Here is a 25876-nt window from a genome sequence, read left to right as displayed (position 1 = left end):
TGGAACGAAGCCTCGGCTGTCATCTTTCTCATTGAAATCATTGATTTAACCTGCTCAGACCAGCAGAGGGTGCTCGTACACCAGCAACAGCTGAGGGGGACTACAAACTTCTAAACACAACAACACAGGGCCTGAACAGGTGTTAAATAAAACTTTATTGATCCGCTGAACAATAGTTTTGTAGTTCATTCTGCTGAAAGCATGCCGTCCTCCCTTCTTTAAAAACATGCCAGACCACCTGCAGCAGCTGCTCTGAAACACCTGAGCTGCAGGTTAGGTCAACGTGTTAGTTCTGTGGGCGGGACCACCTGATCAGTCACTGATGATCAGCTTTGATTTACTGATGATGTTGAAGCTGCTTCCTCAGTGAGCTGCAAGATTGGACGCAGCTGCTCGTCCAACGAGGGGGCGTCGGCTTCATTAATTACAATCCAATCAAATTCAACTCCGTTGTCCAGACCGCACTCCGACTCTGCATCGTCGACACCTGAGAGACCGAGATGGGCAGACAGGTGAGACGGAAAAAGGTGAGAGAAACAAACGGTTAGTAGGAGGATTCAATCTCACCTGCAGTGAAGCTCCACCCCCTCTGTGACCTGGTCTTCTCGGAACTTTGAACTCTGACACTTTGAGTCTGTTGAGGAAACTCTGCCTGGAACCACTGCAGGTCTGAGAGCCGCCGCGCGTCGCTCACCAACTGACCAATCACAGAGCACAGCTCAGCTGTCTGAAGGATGACATCACAGCAACATGATCCACGCTCACCTACCCACACTGGTTGGCAGGCTCCTCTGCTCGCCAGGCGACAGAAGAAGCCGGGGTCCTGGCGGCGGCGAGATTCTCCCCAGTGAATCATGTCAGCTCGATACTGCTCCTTATAAGGTCCAGGACCCATCAACTGGTCCAGGTCCAGACCGTGTTCCTGCAGAACCAGAAGCAGCCTTCTTGGTATAGTGTCTGGCTGTGGTTTATCAGCTTCAGGTACAGTAGCAAACTGGCAGGTATGATGAGGTGTGACCCCCGAATGGGCTGGTTCACCTGGACACCTCACACATGTCTGAGTATGAATATAAACTGCTGCTGGAGGATGTGGTCCATGAGGTGGTTCCCAGGAACCTTCTGGAGATCAAACCTGCTGCCCTACTCGCACATCCTCCATCGTCATCAGCCTGAGCAAACCTGAAGGAGCTCCGAGACCTGGACGGTCACCCACCTTAATCCAGGAGAACCAGTTGGCCAGGGATCTAAACTCATGACCTCCAGGTAAAGTGCAGAGATTTGTGTGAAGGTGCATCTGGAGCAGGTGAGACTCACCTGAGCATACTGCTCCTTTAGGGGTCCAGACAGGCGCAGGATGCAGCAGACGTCAGGGCCCAACCTGCACGGTCAGCGCAGTGAGGTAAACATGGACAGGTGTTCAAGTGTTCCAGGTGTTTGTGTTTTAAACAACAAACACTCGGAAACACAAATAACAAATATTTACAAATACAAGGTTAACATTAAGAAAGGCGGATTTAAAAACTGGATCGTGATATAATGATGATGATGATGATGGTGGTGGCGGTGGGTTATCTTATACAAAAAGTGCAGTTTGTTCTTCTCTGGTTTCTGTTTTAGCTGTAGTGGAGCTGAAACTGGGTCCGAAATCTGCTGTGAAAATTCAAATGTCTCTTGTTGCAGAATTTTCCATAAATTACGAAATATTCCAGGTGTGTTTACCTCTGCTGGATCAGCTCCGTCACGTAATCTTTTCCGGACTTCCTCTTCCCGCTGAAGACCAGAACCAGGCTGGGCTCGGAGACCCGGTCCTCCATTGCTGATCAATCCTCTCATTCAGCTCCGCGCGCATCGATCAGCTTCTGTTTATCAGTTCAGATTTCCGGTCGGACCATGACGGACCGGAGCCGTAACTGGCCCAGTAGACGGGAAGGAACAAAACCAAAGTCCTCCGCGAGCGCAGGTCATCACTCACCGAAGCTTCATCAGATCAATTATCAATACCAAACCGACTGGCCATCGATCTGCGACGCGTCAAGCTGTTTGTGGACAAAACGGAGCTCGGTTTGAGTAACGCAATAGCGATATTACGGTAACACATGATCGTCGTCAGATGTGGACTGAACCACTGTGCAGGGAGGAGGGGGCGTCGTCACTGCTAACGTAAAGAAAGAAAGAAAGAGCGAGGCTAAAAAAACAAACTTTGAAAATTGAAATTTAAAAAACAGATTAGAGGTGATTTTAGCTTAAAACTAGAAACTTTATTATTTTAAAACAAAACAAAACCAGGCGATCAATAATAGTCGTCGTCGTCATCAAGAACCAAATCTAATACAACCTTTAACTCAGAAATGGACAAATTCTTATCCAGGTCAGTCCCGAGTGATTCCCGAGCATTAACCGGACTGGGAGCTTTTCCGTTTTGACGTTCCTGCCGCTCCTGCTTTACTTAGTACGACCCGTTATGACGCCTTCGTGAGCCGACGAAGATGGCGGCGCGTGTCGTGGGGAGAACAGGGAGGCTCGCGGCAGTCGTAAGGAGCTCCGCTGTGCGCGTGAGGGAAACTTTAATTATGCAGCATTTTGTTGATGCCCTCACTCGGGCGTCTGTGACGTCAGAAAGCGGACTGTTTGAGCGATGATAGAGTAAATACGTTTTTTAGGGTGTTGACCTCTCACCCAGCTATCGCATGTCCACCTGAGGCGCGTGCCTCAGCGCACAGGCAGCTGAGTGGTTGATTAGAAGTTCCCATGAATTCAGCCAGATGTGAGCAGATGTTTCCTGAGCTGTCCTGGCTGATTTCATCCTCTGCACTGACAGTACACTGTATATGTCAGGATATTAGATTATAAGGCAATGCGTATTTTATAGGGCTGAACGATTATGGAAAATAATCTAATTGCGATTTTTTGCCCCAATATTGCGATTGCGATGCGATATGCGATTATTTTTTAAGGTCTTTGTCTTCTGTATTATTAAACAAAGACAAGCAATACATCATATAGTATGGCCAATACTATATTACATTAATTTTAAACTGTTCTTTCCTGGAAGACAGACCTCTGTTATGATGACATGAGGTGATGCATGAATTGATGACTGACATTTTTATTTAACTTCTTCAATCACAACAGTATATTTGAACATACACAATAGTTTATTTTTAGCTTACAAACATCTGAGCATAAAGTGCTGACAAGGAACCCTGGTGTAAACATTAAAATGAAAGTCAGTGCAATGTGCAGATTGCAGAAATATACATTAAAAAAAATCAGTGGCTTTACCACACTCAGTTTTTCGACATCTGTGAACTACCGTATTTTCACGACCATAAGACGCACTGTGCTAAAAGGCGCAGTCTCAGTTATGTGTGCCATTACTGTATTTAACACACACATAAGGCGCACTGGATCATAGGGCGCATACAAGTACCGTATGCGTATTTAAAAATAAAGCGGGAGCAAACCTGAGTTCGGTACTCACATTTTTATTACCAATAATCGTCATCATCAACAACACACAAGCATACAAGTGTGCGTATTTAAAAATAAAGCAGGAGCAAAACAAAGTTCGGTACTCACATTTTTATCATCAATCAAACCCATCGAAGTCCTCATCCTCTGTGTCTGAATTGAACAGCTGCGCTGAATCTCCATCAAACATTACAGGTTCACTGTCTTCACTGTCAGAGTCACTTTCCGTGCCGTGCGGCTCCTCGGAAATGATGCCGGCTTTTGCGAAAGCTCGAACAACAGTGCCAGCAGACATGTTAGCCCAAGCATCTACAATCCATTCGCAAATTGTGGCGTAACTCGCCCGGCGCTGCCTTCCACTCTTTGTGCCAAGCACAACAGTAAAAGAAGACTTTTCATACCCCGTTGTGCATATCGCTACCGTGCTGGTCCCCTTCTCCACAGTGTGACTCACTGGGATGTCAAAAGTGAGCGGGACCTCGTCCATGTTAGTGATGTGGCTGGGCTGGATGTGTTTGCTGCAGTAGGGGCGGAAGATGGCCAGCTTTTCCTTATAATCCGCTGGAAGTTGCTGCGCTACCGTAGTCCTGGTCCGGATGGAAAAATGGCACCGTTTCATAAAAAGTGAAAGTGAAACTGCTTTTAGCCGAATGGTGACCGTCGAAACGCTTCTCCCGCTCGTTCTTTGCTCGATGATCCACCGCTGGAGTCTTTCCTCCAACTCTGCCACACTTCACCCTTTAGCGTTCTCATGGTGTTCTCTACTACGTCCTCATTACAACACACAGGGCGCACTGCGCTATAGGGCGCGCCGTACTTTTTGAAGAAAATCTAAGACTTTTAAGTGCGCCTTATGGTCGTGAAAATACGGTACTAGACAGTCATTAAATTAAAAAATAATATTAAATAAATAAAACTAATAAATAAAAAATGCACACATCTTACTGATCTCTGCAGTCAGTAACATTACACATAAAGTGCAAACATAATAGCAATTGTATAAACACACACACAAACACGCCTTTAAATTAAAACTGGCTGAACATCTTGATTATCTGCAGTAAGTAACAGCAACACAGCACAAACTAAAGTGCACAATGAGTATGGCTCAGCTAGCCATAATCATCCTAGCTCACAGGTTTTTTGCTAGGAAGACCAGCATATCTACTTTTGCTGGCTTTAAGGATGAGCGAGTGCAGGTCACTATATTCCCTCCAGTGCTGAACAGACGCTCTGAGGGGGCACTTGTGGCTGGCACACACAGATATTTGCGGGCCATCTTGCACAGTCGTGGAAAGTGAATGTTGTGCACCTTCCACCAGGCTAAGGGATCATCCTCTCCGTCAATGACAGGGGTCAACAGGTAACTATTCAACTCTGCCTCCACGACATCTTCAAGTGGCAGAGGCAAAGCTGAAGAGGCCGCACTGGTCCTCAGACGGTCGGGTAGGCCGGATGTAAACGGCCGTGAAATTGGACGGTCTAGCCTTCTGATTAGCGTCACCGCTGTCTCGGTGGAGTTTAATAAACTCGGCCGTCTGCTTCTTGCTATCTAAAATATAACCAGACACTGGTGTAAATTCTCGACTGTCTCATACTTCTGTTTAATAAGTTTTCTGTTTGACGTTTAGTCAGCTGTGTGAAAACCAAGGAGGAACCCACCGGGGGATTAATAAAGTTTTATTTTATCTAATCTAATCTAATAACTTTAATCTCAGCCAAACCGATTTACTCACGAACAAACAAAACACTGAAAAAAGCCCAACAATAACATTTTTAGGTTGTCTAAGTGACTTATATATATTACGTTTAACCCGAGCAGCGAAAGTCCGCGGTGATCTGAAAATGATGTGCCGTTCTCGGCCGCATCAGTAACCCTCGAGCTCCCGGCTAGCTGTCGAGCTGGTGGGTAACAGACGCCTCCGAAAACGTCGAAGCACTTTTGCAAATATGCGATATCTTGATAAACCGAGCAGATATTTGATGTTTACACAACTAGTTTCTCGCCTGAAAATATGTTAAAAGTTTATTTTGTGACCCAGAAAGATTAATAAGAGTAATTTTAAAACTTAGTAGCGGCCACCATTGTTGGAAACTGGAGTTTGGCTGGGATATGGTGGGCCACGAAGGACACACCCGACCCATCCTTCAAATTCGGGGAAAAGGGGGACGCATTTGTCGGCTACATTCGGAGGAGTCTACGAATTTGGACAGCCTTCGGCACGTCGCTGTGACGTAATTGGTCTACAAATGCGGCCTCAGGAGGATGCAGCCCATGAATTTGGACATGTCCAGAGTATAATCGCAGCCTTTGCGGTTAGAAAATTGCACTTGATCATGTCGCGATATTATCGCAAATGCGATATATCGTTCAGCCCTAGTATTTTATATTTCTCACTAATTTCCCCCTATCTCAGTTACTGTGCTGAAGTGCGGGGGAATACATATGCGAGTAATATAAAACCTGTATACTTGTTACAGAAGAAAGTGGTACGAACGGTTCATAATGTTAAATATAGAGAACATACAAATAATCTGTTTATAAAATCGAATTTGTTGAAATTATAAGATTTAGTGAAATTACAAACATTATTAATCATGTTCAAGGCAAAAAATAATACATTACCTCTGAAGTTACAAAGTTTATTTGTATTGTGTTCAGGAAGTGGGGATTGTAGAAGGAAATTTTATTTGAGGCATCAGTTTGCTAGGACCTCACAAAGGCAAATGTGTCTGACGGTTAGCGGTATAAGAACATGGAATTCTCTTCATGATAATCTTAAGAGTTGTACAAATATACACCGTTTTAAAATGTGTTACACGCTTAAAACGATAACTGGGCTAAATGTGGAAGGAACAGTTCTTCTGTGCCATCAAGTAGAATCAGAATCAGAGAGACTTTATTTATCCCCAAGGGGGCAATTAACATACAACAGAGCAGCATGACGTTGAAGATAAGGACAGGGCATAAACAGGTAATAAGAGTGAGATAATAAATACACAGAATATACAGTATATACACAGTTTTAAAATTTTACAGTTTTAAAATTAAAGTGACTGAAAGGTCAGTAAATAACTGTAAGTGACTATAAGTGAATGAATTGTCGGTAGTATAAGAAGAGTTTATGTTTCTGGTGTGGGGAATGGTCTTATCAGCTGGAGTTAGTCCTGCAGGAAATGCAGCGGAGGCGCCGCCCGAAGGGGAGCCACTGAAATGCGGGGTGAAGAATGTGAGAGGGGTCATTGATGATTTTGGCTGCCTGTCTAAGGACCTGTTGGCTGAAAACCGGTGCAAGAGTAGTATTTTTGTAGTATTTTATATTAGTAGAATTGTATATTGTTGATTATATTCATTTGTTGTTTTGTTTTGCATTGTTAAATATAGATCAATGTTAGAGTGCGCCCACTTGTAAGATTGATTGGAGTTCAGATAGGGGGCAGGTGCTTATAACAATTTATTCCTCTTCCTGCTCCTTTTCACCTATGGGTGCGGTGCTATATTAATATGAATGAGGACTTGTGTGAAGGAAATCAAATACTGCTGAACCATGTGTGAAACAAATAAAATTAAAAAAAAAAAAAAAAATGAAATGAAAATGCATTAGTTGTGCCGCTTCTTAATGATGGTATCTTAGCTAACAACCCCAACTACCAGGTTCAACTTGTAATTGGCTAAAAATAACTTAACCTACCGGTGAGAGGGACGTTGCTAGCTGGCAGTTGTTGTTTTTTTTTTGGGTTTTTTTGTTTGTTTTTTTTGTGTGTCCCGTTTGGATCTTTAGCCATCAGAATTGTTGTCTTAAGGCCAAGAAAGATGCCAAGCGGATTTATTTTACCAAGTGGATCATCATGGCCTTGCCATATTGGTCCATTTGATTGACCTTTATTATAATTATGAATTTATTTTATTTTTGGTTGCTACAAACGGGACAGACATGACTGGGGGATAGGACAGGGAGAAAGAATGAAAGAAAGAGAGGGAGAGAAAGAAAACCAAAGGGGAGAAGAGACGGTGAGAAGGGGGGGAAGAAAGAAAAAAAAAAATGCCTGGATCACCTGTATGGAGGAAAAAAAACAGAAGAGAAAGCAAACAACAAAGAGCAACATAATAAAAAAACAGCACCATCACAATAAACTAGCTAGCAGTAGATAACAGTAGATGCTAAACATTAAACAATATTGTGCAGCACGCAAGATAAACAGCGCACAATGTGCTTTGAGGCAGCAGCCAAGAAAGCTGTAGTCCGCGTCTGTGAACACCCGGGTGTATACCTGTGTGGATCAGCATGCTTGTATTCCAAAGGTTTCTCCATGTAACGATCTGCTAGGAAGTGTGGGGAGCCATAGCCCCGTCCCCCAGGGCATGAAGCAGGTATGGAGGAGCTCCAGGCCCCAGACATCCAGAGGCCCCAGAGTACGAGGAGCCGAGGAGGACCACCAAAGGGGGGGAACCGTGCCACCCTCCTGGGAAGAGCTGAGTATAGCCCCAAAGGAGAGGTCACCCAGCAGCTACGGAGCAGAGGCCAGAGGGGGTTGCAGTGGCGTGCCTGCGGGCTCTGCCGGCAGCCAGCTGTGCCAGAGAGGACCAGGCCTCAGGCTGTACCCCACCCCCCGGAAGGGGCCCAGCCGGGCCACAGGCGCCAGGCCCCGCCAATCGGCCACCAGGAGTGAGCCGGTACATACATGAGCCCCCAGCCCCAGACACCAAGAACCACCAACACACCAACGTCTAAGGGCATCAGCAACTGGCAGGGAGTGTGGTGAGCGGAGATAGGCCTCCGTACCTCGGAGAGCTTGAGATGTTCCCAGAGAGGTGAAGTCTAAGACCCAAGCTGACATATAGACACAGACGAACAGGCGCACGCAGACATAAAACGTGCATTCCCACCCCCATATACACAACCAAATACTCGGCACTCACCCAACGTGTAGACAGACACAAATAGACACTGCACAAACAGTCGCACTCCCCAAACATACTCTATATCCCAGGTCCAGGTACCCCCGCCCCCAGAGGGGCAAGCCGCACCTAGACCCAGGAGATGTAACCCTTCTCTCTGGGGTGGAGGCAAGCGGACCACCTCCTTATCTGCAGTAGCAGGGAGGCCCCGCATCCCAGACCCCAATCTGACGGCCAGCACCTCCCCCCTGCTCCCCAGCCCTGATGGCTGATAGAACCGGGGTGAGTGAAGAAGCTTCTGATAGGTTAGTAGAGTCCATGTGAGTAAATTGGTGGCACACCTGTGGATGCATATAAGGCAAAACACAGAGCCTGCAGGGCTCGCAAAATCGCTAGCCCGATGACTGAATGTAGTGTAAAGCGCTTTGGGGTCCTTAGGGACTGAGGAAAGCGCTATACAAATGCAGGCCATTTAGTCAAATGGTTGTTTGCCAAAACTCATCAGAACATGTATCCAGTACTTAGTGTTTCCTTTTTAGATGCCATTTGTTTCTTTTCGAATTCATATTTATTAAGTTTTGCAGGCTTGTTTGCTCAACAAGGCTAAATAATTATATAAACGTTTCTGAATCTAAATAGTGGACTTTGGTATAATTAAACAATAAGTGTAGTGCAGGTCTATGATGATTTTTAGTGCTACTATTGTCTAGTTTTGATTCTGGTTCTGTTTTGGTTAAGTCCTAAGTAGTCCTGATTTTGAACTGTTGTAGTCCTGTTTTAATTCCAGATCAGTTCTGGGTCTGGTTGAATTGGGGTTTAGTCCTCGTGTCTTGATACAGCCCTGACTGTGTTCTCAATCAATCAGTATCAAAATACTTTATTGATCCCTGGGGGAAATTATTTTTCGTTACAGTGCTCCATTATAAACAAACATTAACAAAGACAGACAACACACTAACTAAGAATAGCACCATATATACAGGCATATATATATACATAAAAGTCACTTATTAATAAATAGCTGAAAAAGAACATGTGCAAGAAGGGTGTAGCTGTTGCAGTAACCAGTGTGTTAGGTGGATGCGTTGTACAGGGAGCCACAGGCAGGAAAGATTTCCTGTGTCGTTCAGTGGTGCATCATGGGTAATCTCAGTCTCTCACTGAACGAGCTCCTGTGACTGATCAGCATGTCATGGAGTGGGTGGGAGGTGTTATCCAACATTGTCTTTATCTTGGACAGCATCCGCCTCTCCGACACCACCTTGAGGGAGTCCAGCTCCATCCCCACAACATTGCTGGCCTTACGGATCAGTTTATCCAGTCTGTTGGCATCTGCTGCCCTCAGCCTGCTCCCCCAGCATGCAACAGCATAGAGGATCGCACTGGCCACAACAGACTCGTAGAAAATCCTCAGCATTTTCTGGCAGATGTTGAAGGACCTCAGTCGCCTCAAAAAATAGAGACAACTCTGGCCCTTCCTGTAAAGTGCTGTGGTGTTTTTAGCCCAGTCCAGTTTATTGTCAATGTGTACTCCAAGGTATTTATAGTCCTCCACAATGTCAACACTGAACCCCTGGATTGAAACAGGGGTCAAGTGTTTCCTGGTCTTCCTGAAGTCCACGATAAGTTCCTTGGTCTTTGCCACGTTGAGCTGCAGATGATTCTGCTCACACCACGTGACAAAGGAGTCGACCACAGCCCGGTACTCTGTCTCATCATCCCTGCTGATGCATCCAACCACCAGGAGGAAGCTGGAGTTTCCACTCCAGCTTCCTCCTGTAATTGTCCTTAGCCTCTCTGATCTTGTCCTTTAGTAACACCTGGACCTTCCTCACCTCCTCTTTGTTGCCCCCTCTGAAAGCCCTCTTCTTGTTGTTGAGGAGGGCTTTGATGTCCTTAGTCACCCACGGCTTGTTATTTGGGTAACAATGAACAGTCTGAGCTGGAACAATGGAGTCGGTGCAGAAAGTTATGTAGTCTGTGATACACTCAGTAAGCCCATTGATGTCCTCGGCGTGAGGCTCACAGAGTGTTTCCCAGTCGGTCACCTCGAAACAGCCCTGTAGTTCTGCTAAGGCCTCCTCTGACCACCTCCTAACAGTCCTGGTGGTCACAGGTTCCCGCCTCAAAATTGGCACATAGCGGGGGGTGAGGTGAATCAGGTTATGATCTGACCTACCAAGTGGGGGGAGGGAGGAGGAGCTGTATGCATCCTTGACGTTAGCATACAGTAGGTCTAAAATTTTCTCTCCCCTGGTGGGACAGTCCACATATTGTTGGAATGTTGTTAGTGTATTGTCCAGTGATACATGGTTGAAGTCACCCGAGATCACAATAAAGGCACTCGGGTGCTGAGTCTGTAACCGAGCTATGGCAGAGTGGATAGTGTCACATGCAGCTGTGGGGTTAGCAGAGGGAGGAACATAAACAGCCACCAAGATGACGTGAGAGAATTCCCTGGGTAAATAATACGGCCTGAGTCCAACAGCACACAGTTCAGTGTCCGGGCAACAAATCCTTTCTTTGACTGTTATGTTGGCAGGGTTACACCACCGGTTGTTAACTACAGCAAGCCCACCTCCTTTCCGCTTACCGCTAGCGATGCTGTCGCTGTCCGCCCGAACAGTGTGGAAGCCTTCCACGGAAGCATTCTCATCGGGAATGTCCTGGTGCAGCCATGATTCGGTGAAACACATCAGGCTACACTCTCGGTATTCCCTCTGACTCCGCACCAGTGCTGAGAGCTCGTCGATTTTATTCGATAACGATCGCACATTTCCCATCACGATAGACGGCAGACACGGTTTATACCTCCTCCTCGCTTCGAGCCTCTGCTGTCTCACCGTCTCTTTCTTCTCTTCTGTCCTTGACCTCTGCATCCCCGATGTGTTTTCCTCCAAATTTCAGCTGGTACTTCTGCGGGCCTGGCCAGCGAGCCGGCCGGCATCAGGGCGATCAGCTGATCTCTGGAGTAAACAGTCCGTGAGTGTAGGAGATGTGCCGCGGTCCCGTTCCATGATAAAAGTAACAGTTCCACGGCCACCAGAAGAACAAAAACTCTCTCAATCCACATGATTGAGTAAAAGATAATAAACGGATGAAAATACAAGTCAGAAAAAAAGAATACGTAAGAAAACAGAGCTAAACTAAGAGAAAAAGCAGGAGCGACTGTAACAGGCTGCACGCTGGTTGGCGCATGCGCACTAAAAGACTGTCTTGCTGCTTAATTAAAAAACTAGTTTAAGGTGCCCTTCATATGTGATATATATTTTTTTCCTATATGAAGTCATTCTTTTTTTGAACAAAACACAGCCTAATAAATCTTTCAGTCATTTCTAACCCCCCCCCCCCCCACTCTCAAAAATCGAGAGTGTACCTTATGTATGAATTCTGGTTGTGCTTACTGACCTCGAACCGATTTTGGCTGCAGAAATCTGTTAAAAATGTTTTAGTGTAACTTTGGTAAGCAGCACTGCTTGATGGATCGTCAGAGCATTACGGCTGCCGTAGTGAGGCGCTTCGCGGAGTAATCTGCGTCCAAAACTCCGTCGCCTTCAGGTCCCAAAGTCAAAGACACTGAGAGTTTAAAAACGGTCTAAATTCTTTCATCTTTAATTAAATCATCAGCGTTGCTGCTTTACCAGGTGTAACAATTAAGTTTTACATCCAGGCATCCATGAAAACAGAATTCATTAAATTTCACAGAGTTAGAAGTTAACAGGAAGTTAGCTCGCTAGCTTCCACCTAAACATTTCATACCATGTTCTGACTGAGATTTTTGAAACTAATTCAAACGTACAGCTCTGCTGCCACTTCTAACATAAAGACAGAAAACTAAACAGCAGTGGCGTTTGCAGGGTTACTGAAGTTGGACTACCTGGTATATAATGTTGTGCTACGTGATTGCTAGCAACACAGCTATGTTAGCATAACATTAGCACAGTGAAGCTGGAGGATGAAGCCAACTTTTTTCCCACTCGATAAAAGTTAACGTGAGGGATTCTGGTGGTCAGGGACAAATGCAGTCGCATAGCAGGATGCTATACACGGGCCAAACTTCAGTCAGGAGAACAACTGAGATTATTCATCCACAATACGAGGTTAGTTATTAATATACTGCAACAACATGGGAACAGAGCAGCTGCGAGAGAATTCAACATTAATGAATCGATGTTACGGAAGTGGAGGAAGCGCAGTTTTTGGCTTTCCCCATATTTCAAAAGTGCTTCATCTCTTTGCTATGACTGTCGCCCGCCATAATTTCCAGATGATAATGGTTGCAGCCGTTGCGATGCTTTCGACCAAAACAGGCGCAGCTTGATGACATCATCAACATGCGCTATCGCGATAGAGCGATATAGTCAAAATCTCTATCGTTGGCCAAATTTATATCGTTTCTATCGTATATTGTTTATATCGCCCACCCCTTGCTCCAATCCCTCCATATTGTGGCCAGTCACATGCGAGGATCTAAGATAATATACAGAGAGGGTGAGAGATGCGACAGTCAAGTGGAGCGTGCGTCTGTCCTCTCAGTAAATGAGTGAGACAGTAGACAGCGGTGAGGAGGGCTATGCGAGTGCAAAAACACATAAATATGCCCGACACCCGTAAACGAAGCAGCATCTGGCTGCAGTTTAAAGACTTTTTTTTTGTCTTGGTCTTGTCTTTGTCTCAGTTTAGGTGGTCTTGACTACAAGTCTACTCTGTATTAACAAACATGCCATATTGGCCCAGTTTATTTTTCTTATCATTGTTGTGAGGAGACCATAAATAGCATTTGGATTTTCTGTTGTACAGTTCATTTGATGTTATGGATAAAAACCTTTGATCCTTTTTTTGTTTCAAAATAGCTGATAACTATTCGCTGATAGCTGCCAACATCTGCGAACAAATATAATTCTATAAAGTGGTTCTATATAGTGTGTAACTGTTCATATAAAGCGTTATTACATTTATTGCTAATGCAGTCATATGGCACATTGACTTCTGAGGAAATTTTAGATGGCACTCATCATCAGAAAGGTTGCCGACCCCTGCACTATACAACCATCATCAGCTAAAATTCATATGAATCTCTGCTACACTTGATGTAACTGTGTTCTTTACTTTAAACCATCGCAGTGCAGCAAACTAACCTGTTTATCCTGCTCTAACCTGCAGAGGATTTTAAATAACAGTTAGTCCGCCTCAGATTGATTTACAGCAGGTTTCACAATATGAAACAGCCGCACAACTACTGTAACCTGCACATTTTCACTTTATTCTCCAAACGATTATTAACAGGTTTTTCTTAACGTGGCCCTGATACTCCGTAGAGCAATGAGACTGATCAGTTTCATCAGAGTAAATAAGCATGCGATTGGTGGTGGTTAGATGAACTTCCTGTCAGGAGATTAATGAGATCAATAAGCCCCGACTCAGTTACACACTTATTTACTAGAAGGACTCACCTGTCAGGTACATTTTGAGAGTTCAAATTGGAAGAGTCTATCAATAAAGAGGCTAACTGATGCTCAATGTAATCAATCACTACTTTTACCGGATTGATGAAGTGATTAATCGTATGTGTTTGCAGCTCCAGTCGAGGCTCCACGGGTCAACAGGTCTCCGCTCCGGGTCGCAGGCCAACTTTTTTCCGCCCCTTGAAGACGCCATGCTGCCCTCGGGAAGCTTCAATAACCGTATGGCCTTCATCACAGGAGGAGGGACAGGGCTGGGGCGCGCCATGACTGCCACCCTGTCGCAGCTGGGAGCGCAGTGCATCATTGCCAGCAGGTTAGAGGTCACATGACCATAATCTGTTTTAAATCTGATCGTCAGCGCAGGAACTGTCGATTTCATCACGATGTTTGCAGAGATCCTACAGAACCAGCTGGTGAAGGTGAAGAGAGGCCCATTAAAACCGCACCGTTAACTTTAACCTCTCCTCTCTCATTATTAAGAATCGTCACACTGAGGTTTACCTCAGTTATTTTTGATAGCAGGGAAAACCTGTTTTCATACATTAGACCAGAACTCTAGAGAGCCTCTGAGTTCTCCTCTTCAGTAACCTGACTTTATAGATGAGTCGGTGCCTTTTTCATCAGAGCAACATTCGGATCTTCCTCCATCTCCTCTTTAAACCAAGCAGCCACCAGAACTCAAAACCAGCCGCGAGCACTGTCTGAACCCTGATTCCATCTTGGTTTGTGCTTCAGGAAGCTGGACGTCCTGCAGCGGACAGCTGAGGAGATCAGCAGCCAAACTGGAAACAAGGTCAGAACCAGAATCTGGATCCAGTACAGACTCTGTGTAATCTGTCCTGGTCCAAACGAGTTGTCTCTTTGTCCTCAGGTGCATGCGGTGCAGTGTGATGTCAGAGATCCTCAGGCCGTCTCTCAATGTGTTGATCAGATTGAGGCTCTGACTGGACTTCCTGATGTAAGCACACACACACCAAACACTCACCTCTTTCTGGATCTCTGAGGCCCCTCATTGGCTGACCCGTACCCCAAACCTTCCATCCTGATTGGTGCAGGTAATAATCAACAATGCTGCAGGAAACTTTGTCTGTCCGTCAGAACGTCTGTCGCCAAACGCCTGGAAGACCATCACCGACATCGTCCTGAACGGGACAGCGTTTGTCACCTTGGAGCTCGGAAAGAGGCTGATCCAGAACCAGAAAGGTAGAGAAACCTTTTCCTGTCCAGCTGTTGATTGGCTCTTTAGGCATAGAGTGCCACCTTTTTTGGCATTCGAGACTTCTCTCCGAGAATCTGTTCAGATGTCTTTCACTGTCTCGCTCTGATCATGTGTATCAGGTATGTTGCGGTCTGGTTTTTATTGTTGTTTGTTTAGGAGCATCCTTCCTTGCCATCACCACCATATATGCTGAGTCTGGTTCTGGTTTTGTGGTCCCGAGTGCTTCAGCAAAGGCCGGAGTTGAGGCGCTCTACAAGTAGGTTAAATTCCATTTTGATTTCGGAGGTCACTCTGTAAGGTTAGATGACCTTGAACGTCTCACAGCATCACCTGTGGTTAGCATTATTAGTGTTGTGGCTGTGTCTCAGGTCTCTGGCAGCAGAATGGGGGCGCTATGGCCACAGATTCAACATCATCCAGCCTGGACCAATCAGAACAAAGGTGCCACCCACGTGACTGTAGCGGCTGGTGTTTGTTATCTTCAGTTTGTTGTTGTTGTTTAGGTTTTTTGGCTTGTTTGGGGGGTTTCAGGGGGCCTTCAGCCGTTTGGACCCAACTGGAGCCTTCGAGAAGGCCATGATCGACCGCATCCCAACGGGCCGACTCGGCACACCAGCTGAGATCGCAAACCTGGCGGCTTATGTGAGCAGCAACTATGCCTCCTGGATGTCTGGAGCTGTGAGTTTAAAATGACCTGGGGTCAAAGGTCAAACAGTTGTAGGGTTGGATGGTTCATGAGGTGTATTTGCGAGGCGCCACTAATTGGTCAGATTGAACTTCCTGCTGAATGTAACAGGAACTGCATGTTTGTTTTCAGGTGATTCGGTTTGATGGAGGAGAGTATGTGTCACTCGCAGGAGAGTTTAATGAACTGCGCAGTGTGAGTGTCGCATTGTGTCCCTCTGCCAATTTCACACCTGAATATTCAGTGGCTCCACCTATTTACTGTATTAACATTTGTTCAACTCTTTGTGTCTCAGGTGACTCCCGATCAGTGGAAGCTACTGGAGGCGATGATCAGAAAGACCAAAGGATCCTGAAAGCACAGTGACACTCATCATAAGACCACCACAGTCATTCAAATCACTCTCTGCAGTGACGATGTAATTATAAACCTGACAGGAGTTCAGATAAGTGAATGAATGATCAATCAGCTGATCTTCAATAGCCAACCTGTTAGCTTACAGCTGGGGTGAGGCTGTCACATGACTGTTTGCACATACTCAGTGTAAATGCTTTGGACAGTTTGATAATAAAAAAGGTCATCTTCTGAGGTCTGAGTTTCTTTTTTGTTTTTGCGTTTTTACTTTTAACAGTTTTTATTCATGATCAGGAAAAGCAAAAACACATAACAAAGCAGACAAGAGAAAAAACCCCAAAGGAAATCACATGCATTAAAGTCATATACCTGTGCAAATACGCATATCGGGGAAAAACAGAAAAGAAAAGAAAACAGAAAGAAGAGAGAAACAAACAAGAAAGAAACAAAAAAAGACTTCCTATTTACCTGAGGACATCTTAAAAGCAGCCACCCCCCCTCAACAGTTGGGACAGATCATTTGGCAAATAAATAAGCAAAGGGGACCAAACATTGAGAAACAGATCCTCATGTCCTCCTAAAACAGCAGCGGTTCTTTCATGAGGAACAACTTTAAATAATTCCCTGTGCCACAAAGAGGGAGGTTTATCCTTAACCCAGTTAATGAGAATACATTTCCTAGCTTTAGCACCAATAGTTTATCACATAGTTTGCGCTGCAAGTGATTTAATGTTAATTCTTTTGAGGGTAGGCTGAGGAGAAAATATCCGGGGTCCCTTTGGAGCCGATTCTTAGAGATATTACTTAGTTCTTGAGATATGGAGCTCCAAAATCTTTTGATTAATTTGCATTCCCAAAAGTAATAAAAAAAGTGCCAGTTTCTTTTTGACATGTACTACAGAAGGGGGAAATATGAGGTGTGATCTTATGCAAGACATTAGCTATAGCTATGAGCTATGTATAGGCAGTGTAGGATTTTGTATTGGGTTTCTCGCAAACGGTTGCAAGTAAAAGTGGATCTACCTATGTTAATACCGATGTTAAAGACTGTGGAATTTTGGAATTTTTAACAAAATTACAAACCTTGAGAAACCCCAAAAAATGGTCTCTAGGAATATTAAAATTTGACTACAGTTGCTCAAAGTTCATCAGTGTGTTGTTTTGAAACAAGTCGCCAATTACCCTTAATTAATTCATTTTTGTGCCGCTCATCGAACATATACTGCGAGACATTCCTGGAACAAATTCTTTGTTTCTCAGTAAAGGAGTCAAGAATGAAGTGCAGTCTTCTCTACCCAATCTTTTACGCATTTCCCTCCAAACCCTTATTGTATTATAAATAATTGGGTTATTATTAATCTCCGTTTGTAATTTTTTTTTGTCACAGACAACTAAGAGGTTCAAGTGCTAATGCAAAGAGGAGTGGGGACGGGGGACAACCTTGCCTCGTGCCGCTCTGCAGTGGAAATGCTGATTGTACACCATTAGTTATGACACAAGCTTTTGGAAGTTTGTAAATAGTTTTAATCCATCCAATAAAACCCTCGCCTAAGCCAAATCTTTTTAATACATTAAATAAGTATGTCCACTCGATTCTGTCAAATGCCTTTTCGGCATCTAAGGATATAACATATTATAATTTGTCTGATTCGAGTATTGTATAATATTTAATTGTCGTCTAATTGTAGATGAGAAACGATTTTGGATAAAGCCTGTTTGATCAGGGTTTATAAGAAGTGGGAGAATGCCCTCAAGCCTCCTTACTAATAGCTTGGATAGTAATTTAGCATCGACATTGATGAGGCTGATCAGCCTGTATGATGAGGTTTAATTTACACTGATGTCACATGTTAGGGGTTTTCTCCTCACACTAGAGTTTTCCTGATGGAGTGTTCATAGAGTTTAGAAGAACACGCTTCAATTTCACAGCGCTGTGTTCTGCTTATTGCTCGCACCTGTGGGTAATTAAGCCGGGGACTCATAAGGCCAGCGCACACGACCTCTCTTCGCCAGATTCTCAGCTAACCCTAGTTAGCGCAGGCCACCGCTGTGATTTTGTACACAACTTGCAAACTACCTTATCTCATTCTGTATCTCTCTTTCACAGCCACGCACCAAGTTGCCAGACACGAATCTCCACTCAAGAACACCCATCCTGACATCATCTATAATTGACTGAGACAGGACTCTCTTCCAGACACTAAACCAAGGCACAATGTACATTTCAATTCCTTTAACTTTAAATATGTTTATATTGTCTATCCTGTAAAATAGTCAGATGTCTATTCATATTAATGTACAGAATTCACCTGCTTGCTGCTACTACTGCACATTAACCCAGTGTGTGTGTGTGTGTGTGTATATATATATATATATATCAATGCAGCTGGATAGCGTAGTGGTTAGACTACACGCCTTTGGAACAGAGGATCGCAAGTTCGATTCCTGCCTGGGGCGTCTGTATCCAGTAAGGGTCCTAAGGCTAGACCCCCTATGCTAAGCGAGCCTACCGCAGACATGAGCGAGACAAATAAATATGAAGGCATGCCGGCTCGGACGTCGCCCGGATCAACAAGGTCCGCGTCAGGTGTTGAGGAACCAGGGCACCCTGACGAAAAGTGGGCTACTGGAACAAGAAGGCATCGGTGGGCAAGAGACGAAAACAGGGCGTTGTTGGAATGCTACTACGCAAGTAACCCCGGCGGAAGGGGCTACATGAATAGGATGAGGGACCTATGGATTCTTCGATACCCAACATCCACAATGACGGCGAAACAACTAGTAGCTCAGTGTTCCAACATTCGAAAGAAGGGACTGCTCTCACAGCTAGAGATTGACGAGGTACAACACAAATGCTACGGCAAGGAGGAGTCAGGATGCCAGGTCAGGGGGGCGATATCATCACCCCCACCCGAGATTGGGTACATAGCCCCAAGTGCGATAGGAGAAGGATCGTTGAGTGCGAGAGGAACTGACCTGAAAAATAGGATCATGGCCAAGCTTGAAACCTCAATCCCCTGTAGCCGGTTACCAAGATTACGTGAAGTACCCTCAGAAGGTCTGCTAGATGATGTTAATGCAGCACTACGGGCAATACCTACAACCACGATTACCGACACTAACAAGCTGATCTACAATATGGCAGCAGTGATCAGTGAGATGCTTGGCTACACGTTGAACAGCCACAAGGGGCAGTACCCTCCATGGAGAAGGAGGCTAGAGGGCAAGATCAAAGTAGCACGGAGGGAGGTTAGCCAACTAACGGAGTTGCAGAAAGGTGCGACAAATAAGGTGCCTAAGAAATACAGCAAGCTGTCCATACCTGAGGCCTTGGAAACTGCCAAGCAAAGACTCACAGCCTTGGCCAGCCGCTTGAGGAGGTACACCAGAGAGATAAAAGGCAGGAGAATAAACCAGCTGTTCTCCACAGAACCAGCAAAGGTGTACTCTCGGTGGCAAGGGAACAATAAGAGAACAGCACCACCAAGGCTGGAGACGGAGCAATACTGGAAGAGCATATGGGAGAAGGATGCAACCCATAACGGCAATGCTCAGTGGCTAGAGGATCTGAGGGCAGACCACAGCGACCTCCCTGAACAGGGTCCAGTAACCATCACAGTGGCAGATATCCAAGAAAGAGTCTCCAGTATGAAGAGTTGGACAGCACCAGGGCCCGACATGGTTCACACCTACTGGCTGAAGAAGCTGACTGCACTCCACGAGCGTCTGGCAGCACAAATGAACCAGCTGCTAGTTAACGAGAGACACCCGGAATGGCTAACTGAAGGCCGGACGGTCCTGATCCCCAAGGACCCCAAGAAGGGACCGGTCCCCTCCAACTACCGACCAATAACCTGCCTCAGTACTACATGGAAGCTCCTGTCAGGCATCATATCGGCTAAGATGAACAGGCACATGGGTCAATACATGAGCGGGACACAGAAAGGAATTGGCAAGAATACCAGAGGCGCAAAACACCAGCTACTGGTAGACAGAACAATCAGCCGAGACTGCAAGACCAGACTGACCAACCTGTGCACTGCCTGGATTGATTACAAGAAGGCCTATGACTCAATGCCCCACAGCTGGATACTGGAATGCCTAGAATTGTACAAGATCAATGGGACCCTAAGAGCCTTCATCAGGAACTCAATGGGGATGTGGCGTACAACACTAGAGGTCAACTCCAAGCCCATAGCACAAGTCACCATCAAGTGCGGGATCTACCAAGGAGATGCTCTGTCCCCACTGCTGTTCTGCATAGGCCTGAACCCCCTCAGTGAGATCATTAACAAGACTGGCTACGGATACCGACTACGAAACGGAGCAGTTGTCAGCCACCTCCTGTACATGGATGACATCAAGCTGTATGCCAAGAGTGAACGAGACATCGATTCACTGATCCACACTACCAGGCTATACAGCAATGACATTGGAATGTCGTTCGGACTGGAGAAGTGTAGTCGGATGGTATCAAAGAGAGGGAAGGTAGTCAGAACTGAGGGGATTGAACTACCAGAAGGCAACATTGCAGACATAGAGGACAGTTACAAGTACCTGGGGATCCCGCAGGCAAATGGGAACCATGAAGAGGCCGCTAGAAAGGCTGCAACCACCAAGTACCTGCAGAGGGTCAGGCAAGTCCTGAGGAGTCAGCTGAATGGTAAGAACAAGATCCGGGCCATCAACACGTACGCCCTGCCCGTGATCAGGTACCCTGCTGGGGTAATAGGCTGGCCAAAGGAGGAGATAGAAGCCACTGACATAAAGACAAGAAAGCTCCTTACCATGCATGGAGGGTTTCACCCCAAGTCCAGCACCCTGAGGCTGTACGCTAAGCGGAAGGAAGGGGGCCGGGGACTGGTGAGTGTCAGCACCACAGTCCAGGATGAGACAACGAACATCCAAGAATACATTGGGAAGATGGCCCCAACTGACCAAGTGCTCAGTGAATACCTCAGGCAGCAGAAACCCAAGAAAGAGGAGGGAAACGAGGAACCATCATGGAAGGACAGGCCCCTGCACGGTATGTACCACCGGCAGATAGAGGAGGTGGCTGATATCCAGAAATCCTACCAGTGGCTGGACAAAGCTGGACTGAAAGACAGCACAGAGGCACTAATCATGGCAGCACAAGAACAAGCTCTGAGTACAAGATCCATAGAGGCTGGGGTCTATCACACCAGGCAAGACCCCAGGTGCAGGCTGTGTAAAGATGCCCCAGAGACAATCCAACACATAACAGCAGGGTGCAAGATGCTAGCAGGCAAGGCATACATGGAACGCCATAACCAAGTGGCCGGTATAGTGTACAGGAACATCTGTGCCGAGTATAACCTGGAAGTCCCGAGGTCAAAATGGGAGATGCCCCCAAGGGTGGTGGAGAATGACCGAGCTAAGATCCTGTGGGACTTCCAGATACAGACGGACAAAATGGTGGTGGCTAACCAACCGGACATAGTGGTGGTAGACAAACAGAAGAAGACGGCCGTAGTGATCGATGTAGCGGTTCCGAATGACAGCAATATCAGGAAGAAGGAACACGAGAAGCTGGAGAAATACCAAGGGCTCAGAGAAGAGCTCGAGAGGATGTGGAGGGTGAAGGTAACGGTGGTCCCCGTGGTAATCGGAGCACTAGGTGCGGTGACTCCCAAGCTAGGCGAGTGGCTCCAGCAGATCCCGGGAACAACATCGGAGATCTCTGTCCAGAAGAGCGCAGTCCTGGGAACAGCTAAGATACTGCGCAGGACCCTCAAGCTCCCAAGCCTCTGGTAGAGGACCCGAGCTTGAAGGATAAACCGCCCGCAGGGGCGTGCTGGGTGTTTTTTTTTATATATATATATAATGTTCTTCCTCTACACCCCTCCCCCCCCCCAATTTTTGCACATGTCGAGGAGCGTGTCAGGCTACATTTCACTGTATGTTATACTTGTATAACTATGCATGTGACAAATGAAGAACCTTGAACCTTGAACCATCCAGACGCTGGACGTCCTGACAGTCTCATGGGTTTCTCGCCCTATGCACCTGCCTACCTCCATGCCTCAACGCCAGGGATTTTGGATTTCAGACCACTCACCCGGACCACTCACCCCTCCACGCCACTACTGACCATCCGCGGCAAGTAAGCAGTGCGACACAAAGATAAGATAAGATAAGATAAGATAACTCTTTATTGTCATTGCACAGTCATACATAGTACAGTAGTACAATGAAATTGGAAAAACTGTCCTACGTCGGCACTACATATAACACAACACGACACGATATGACACATCACAACGTAACAAACAACACAACACAGTATATTAACTTAGTATAAAAAAGAAGAATAAGAATAAGGATAGATTGCTTACTTAGCTCAGGCTGCATAAACCCCTTAGGTTTAGGTGTTGCATCTAGTACTTGTTAAACTCACATTTCAGTTTCCTGATTGTGTACACTTGTTGAGAAAACAAACGTTGTCACTGAAACTTTCTACGTGCTGTTCTGCGCCCAGCATTTGCATCCTTTCTCTTTCGAGGCGGCCTTGGCCATGACAGTTTGTCCTTCTCTCCTGGATCGGCTGGAGCTTTCTTTAGGAGCCTTCCCAGCTTTGACAAAAGTCCAGCTGGGATAACCACATTTACTCCGGGCCTTCTTGATGTTCTTCTGCCTCCCTGGCCGCTGTGTCTGTGGGGATGGTGTCCGCTCTGTGTTGTAGCGTCCTGATGACGCCCAGTTTATGCTACAGTGGATGATGAGAGTCAAACCTTAAATACTGATCTGTATATGTAGGTTTACGGTACACGTCAGCTTTTAGATGTCCCCCATTACTGATGGAAATCTCAGTCTAAGAAGGCTAACCTGCCACTTTTCATATCCTCCCTGGTGAATTTGATGTGTCGGTCCACCAAGTTAATATGATCCGTGAATTGTGGTACGTCCTGAGTCAGTAATCAATAGTCCTTCATCAATTGGTCTGGGAAGGTTCTCAGTCATCCAGGTCCTCGTAGTCTAAGGAGCTTGGAAAGAAAAGCGTCTGGACTTCTTTGAGTTGCTTGAAGATGTTTCACCTCTCATCCGAGAAGCTTCTTCAGTTCTAGGATCAAATGGTGGAGAGTCCCAGATTTAAACCCGGTGGGAGTTTCCCCCCAAAGAGGGACGAAGGACCCCCTGATGATCCTCTAATCACATGACCCAAGGTGTGAAACTGGGTGTGGGTCCCAATCAGCCAGAGTTTCGGGTGAGTTCATTGTGAAACCTGGCCCCACCTTATCATGTGAATTCCTGAGGTCAGATGGTCCAGGATGTGAGTGGGCGTTAAGGCGTCTGGGGAGGATCTCAAAACTGGATTATAGATGGCAGAGAGTTGGTGTCGTAAACCCCGCCTCTGTTCAAAGATGGTCGCTCACAGTGGACATAAATGGCTTCTGTGATGGCCAGTGGGTTGGCCTTGTGTTTTGCTTTTTCTGTTACCTGTTTCTTGCAGGTAGGTGAAGCTGACCAATTATAGATGCAGCAGACCTGAGAAGGCCAGTCCCAGTGTATATAAAGACACCTAGACTGAACCAGCGGAGTCTCTCGCTTGCTCTGGCTCTGGCTCGCTCTGTCTGGCATCCATCTTGTTCATTTGGAAGTTTCAGTTATGGCTGTTATGTCCTTTAAATTGTGTTTAAGTTGCTTTACCTTATTTTCATTAAATATGTCTTACAGTCTTTAAAAACCTGTGTGTGGTCTCCCTCTTGATTGTCACTTCCTATGAGCCGGGTTGTGACACTTCTTTCACTCCTCTTTCAAACCATCTGTCCTCTCTGTCCAAAATGTGAACATTGGCATCCTCGAGAGAGTGACCTTTGACCTTTAGATGCAGATGGACTGCTGCTTGTGAAGTGGCTGTTTGGTCTCTCTGATGTAGAGGTCTGGGCATTCCTCGCTGCACTGTACAGCATACACCACATTGTTAAGTCTGTGTTTTGGAGTTTTGTCTTTCGGGTGAACCAGTTTCTGTCTGAGCGTGTTGCTGGGTCTGAAATACACTGGGATGTTGTGCTTGGAGAAAACTCTCCTGAGTTTCTCTGATACACCGGCTACATAGGGGATGACAATGTTGTTGCGTGTAGGGATGGGTATTGATAAGATTTTCACGATTCGATTCCATTTTCGATTCTGTTTATCGATTCTTTTTAAAAAGGAGAACACTAAGGTCGATTAGCTCAGAACTTTGTTTTATATCTTCTCTTTGAACAAGATAGAAATTTAGGAGTAACATGGCCTTACAAACCCAGCAGTGAGATCTTAAGAGATCCAGCCTGCGGCTCTTCAATGGGGTGTCACAGGGTCCCCAGGAAAAAACATTGTAAATGTAAAATAATAAAATAAATATTCTTCTGTAGCAATAACAAAGTGTAACATAAATTATTCTGTAGCAATTACACAACAGTAATGTCCCTGCCTACAATTAAACACATTCACTTACTGAAAATCATCTGCTGTGGCAAATGGGTGCAAACCTTTGACCACAAACTGAGTCACTGCTCGGTGACATTCGTCTATCCTGCCTGAAAGGAGACGCTACCGGCAGACTGCAGCGAGAACTGGCAGCATCTGAGCCAGACTCTGTCTGTCTCATCATGGTCACTAAATGCACAGTAATGGCAGGTTTGTAATAAGGCAGATCGCGCTAACATAATATGTTAGTTGATTATTTACCTGCCGCATTAACGGGAGAGGACGTGCAAACGTTACCGCTGCTGCTGGGTTGAGATTCATGAGTCCGGAGCGGAATTAAAAACACGACATTCATGTAAGGTCATCGTGTGTTTTTTGCATATTCGTAGTGTTTCCTCCCTTAAATGAAATATCTACTTTGCAAGTATTGCAAGTTGCCCTGTTGTCATCCGTTCTCGTAAAGTGTAACCGAGCGTTTGAGCCGCTGTGTTTCCTGCCAGGTAAATGACGCTCTGCAACGTGGTGACGTCATTCGGGGCGACTGGAATCGATAAGGGAATCGTTTGCAAAAATGGCAAACAATTCCAAGGAACTGAAACAGTGGGAACCGGTTCTCAACAAGAACCGGTTTTCCATACCCATCCCTAGTTGCGTCTGTCCTTCTTATCCTCCCTCGCTGGTGTCTGGTCTTCTTTTCTGTGCCTCTTTGCTGACTTTAAGAACGCCCAATTAGGATAGCCGTATGTTTTAAGTGCTTCCTTTACATGTGTGTGTTCCTTCTTTTCCCCTTCAGGCTTAGAGGGAACATGTTCTGCCCGGTGGTGTAGGGTCCTGATTACTCCAAGTTTGTGTTCCAGAGGGTGATGGGAGTCAAAGAGGAGGTACTGGTCCGTGTGTGTGGGCTTCCGGTAAACTTCGATGTTGCCGTTCTCTTCAATGTGCACAGGGGGTCCGCCACTGGCAGGGGAAGTGGTGGTAGGGGGGAGATAGGCCTCCTCTGCACCCTGGTGACATACCCCTACTCCAAGGCCCTGCATGTGTGGGTGGTTGTGGTGGAGCGGGAAGAGGGAGGCAGCTGGAGATGGGGAGGGAAGGAAGGGAGGGGCAAGTGACCCCTCCCTGGGGCCAGCTCCCCCGCTGACCCCAGTAGGTACCCCCATACTCCGCGACCCGCCAGGGAAAGGGGGCCCAGGCCCATCCAGACCGGGCCCAGTGCAGCAGCGCCGCCCGGCCCCACAGAGCCCGGGACAGTCCACCCAACCCCACCACAGAGAAAACTGCACCCACCCCACCATCCACTCATCTTCCAGACTACATAAGACAATAAACACCCAGGCTGAGATCTTCCTCCA

General features: G+C 46.1%; 2 protein-coding genes across 2 annotated transcripts; one reads left to right on the top strand and one right to left on the bottom strand.

Moving 5' to 3' along the window:
• Nucleotides 1-137: 137 nt before the first annotated feature.
• LOC143421215 (phosphomevalonate kinase-like) lies at nt 138-2064 on the bottom strand. Its single transcript, XM_076890433.1, has 5 exons — nt 1720-2064; nt 1315-1378; nt 770-922; nt 568-697; nt 138-487 (listed from the first exon to the last, which is right to left on the bottom strand). Exons 1-5 carry the CDS (start codon nt 1812-1814, stop codon nt 327-329), a joined length of 603 nt encoding a protein of 200 aa, XP_076746548.1. The 5' UTR covers nt 1815-2064; the 3' UTR covers nt 138-326.
• A 329-nt stretch (nt 2065-2393) lies between these two features.
• On the top strand, nt 2394-16328 carry LOC143421213 (2,4-dienoyl-CoA reductase [(3E)-enoyl-CoA-producing], mitochondrial-like). Its single transcript, XM_076890429.1, has 10 exons — nt 2394-2552; nt 13950-14149; nt 14572-14629; nt 14708-14794; nt 14892-15039; nt 15212-15311; nt 15424-15496; nt 15587-15733; nt 15873-15935; nt 16036-16328. Exons 1-10 carry the CDS (start codon nt 2487-2489, stop codon nt 16093-16095), a joined length of 1002 nt encoding a protein of 333 aa, XP_076746544.1. The 5' UTR covers nt 2394-2486; the 3' UTR covers nt 16096-16328.
• Nucleotides 16329-25876: the final 9548 nt, after the last annotated feature.

Source organism: Maylandia zebra, linkage group LG11 (genome assembly GCF_041146795.1).
Source record: "Maylandia zebra isolate NMK-2024a linkage group LG11, Mzebra_GT3a, whole genome shotgun sequence".
NCBI classification, from domain to species: Eukaryota; Metazoa; Chordata; class Actinopteri; order Cichliformes; family Cichlidae; genus Maylandia; species Maylandia zebra.
Note: the sequence above shows the minus strand (reverse complement) of the source record. Positions and strands in the feature narration are given on the sequence as shown.

Excerpts from the sequence above, each read along its gene's own strand:
- LOC143421215 (XM_076890433.1), bottom strand. The coding sequence starts at position 1,814 with ATGGAGGACCGGGTCTCCGAGCCCAGCCTGGTTCTGGTCTTCAGCGGG. Across the intron at positions 923-1,314 it reads TAAAGGAGCAGTATGCTCAG|GAACACGGTCTGGACCTGGA; the intron begins GTGAGTCTCACC and ends CTGGTTCTGCAG. Across the intron at positions 488-567 it reads GGGGTGGAGCTTCACTGCAG|GTGTCGACGATGCAGAGTCG; the intron begins GTGAGATTGAAT and ends TCGGTCTCTCAG.
- LOC143421213 (XM_076890429.1), top strand. The coding sequence starts at position 2,487 with ATGGCGGCGCGTGTCGTGGGGAGAACAGGGAGGCTCGCGGCAGTCGTA. Across the intron at positions 14,150-14,571 it reads CAGTGCATCATTGCCAGCAG|GAAGCTGGACGTCCTGCAGC; the intron begins GTTAGAGGTCAC and ends TTTGTGCTTCAG. Across the intron at positions 15,312-15,423 it reads GGAGTTGAGGCGCTCTACAA|GTCTCTGGCAGCAGAATGGG; the intron begins GTAGGTTAAATT and ends GCTGTGTCTCAG.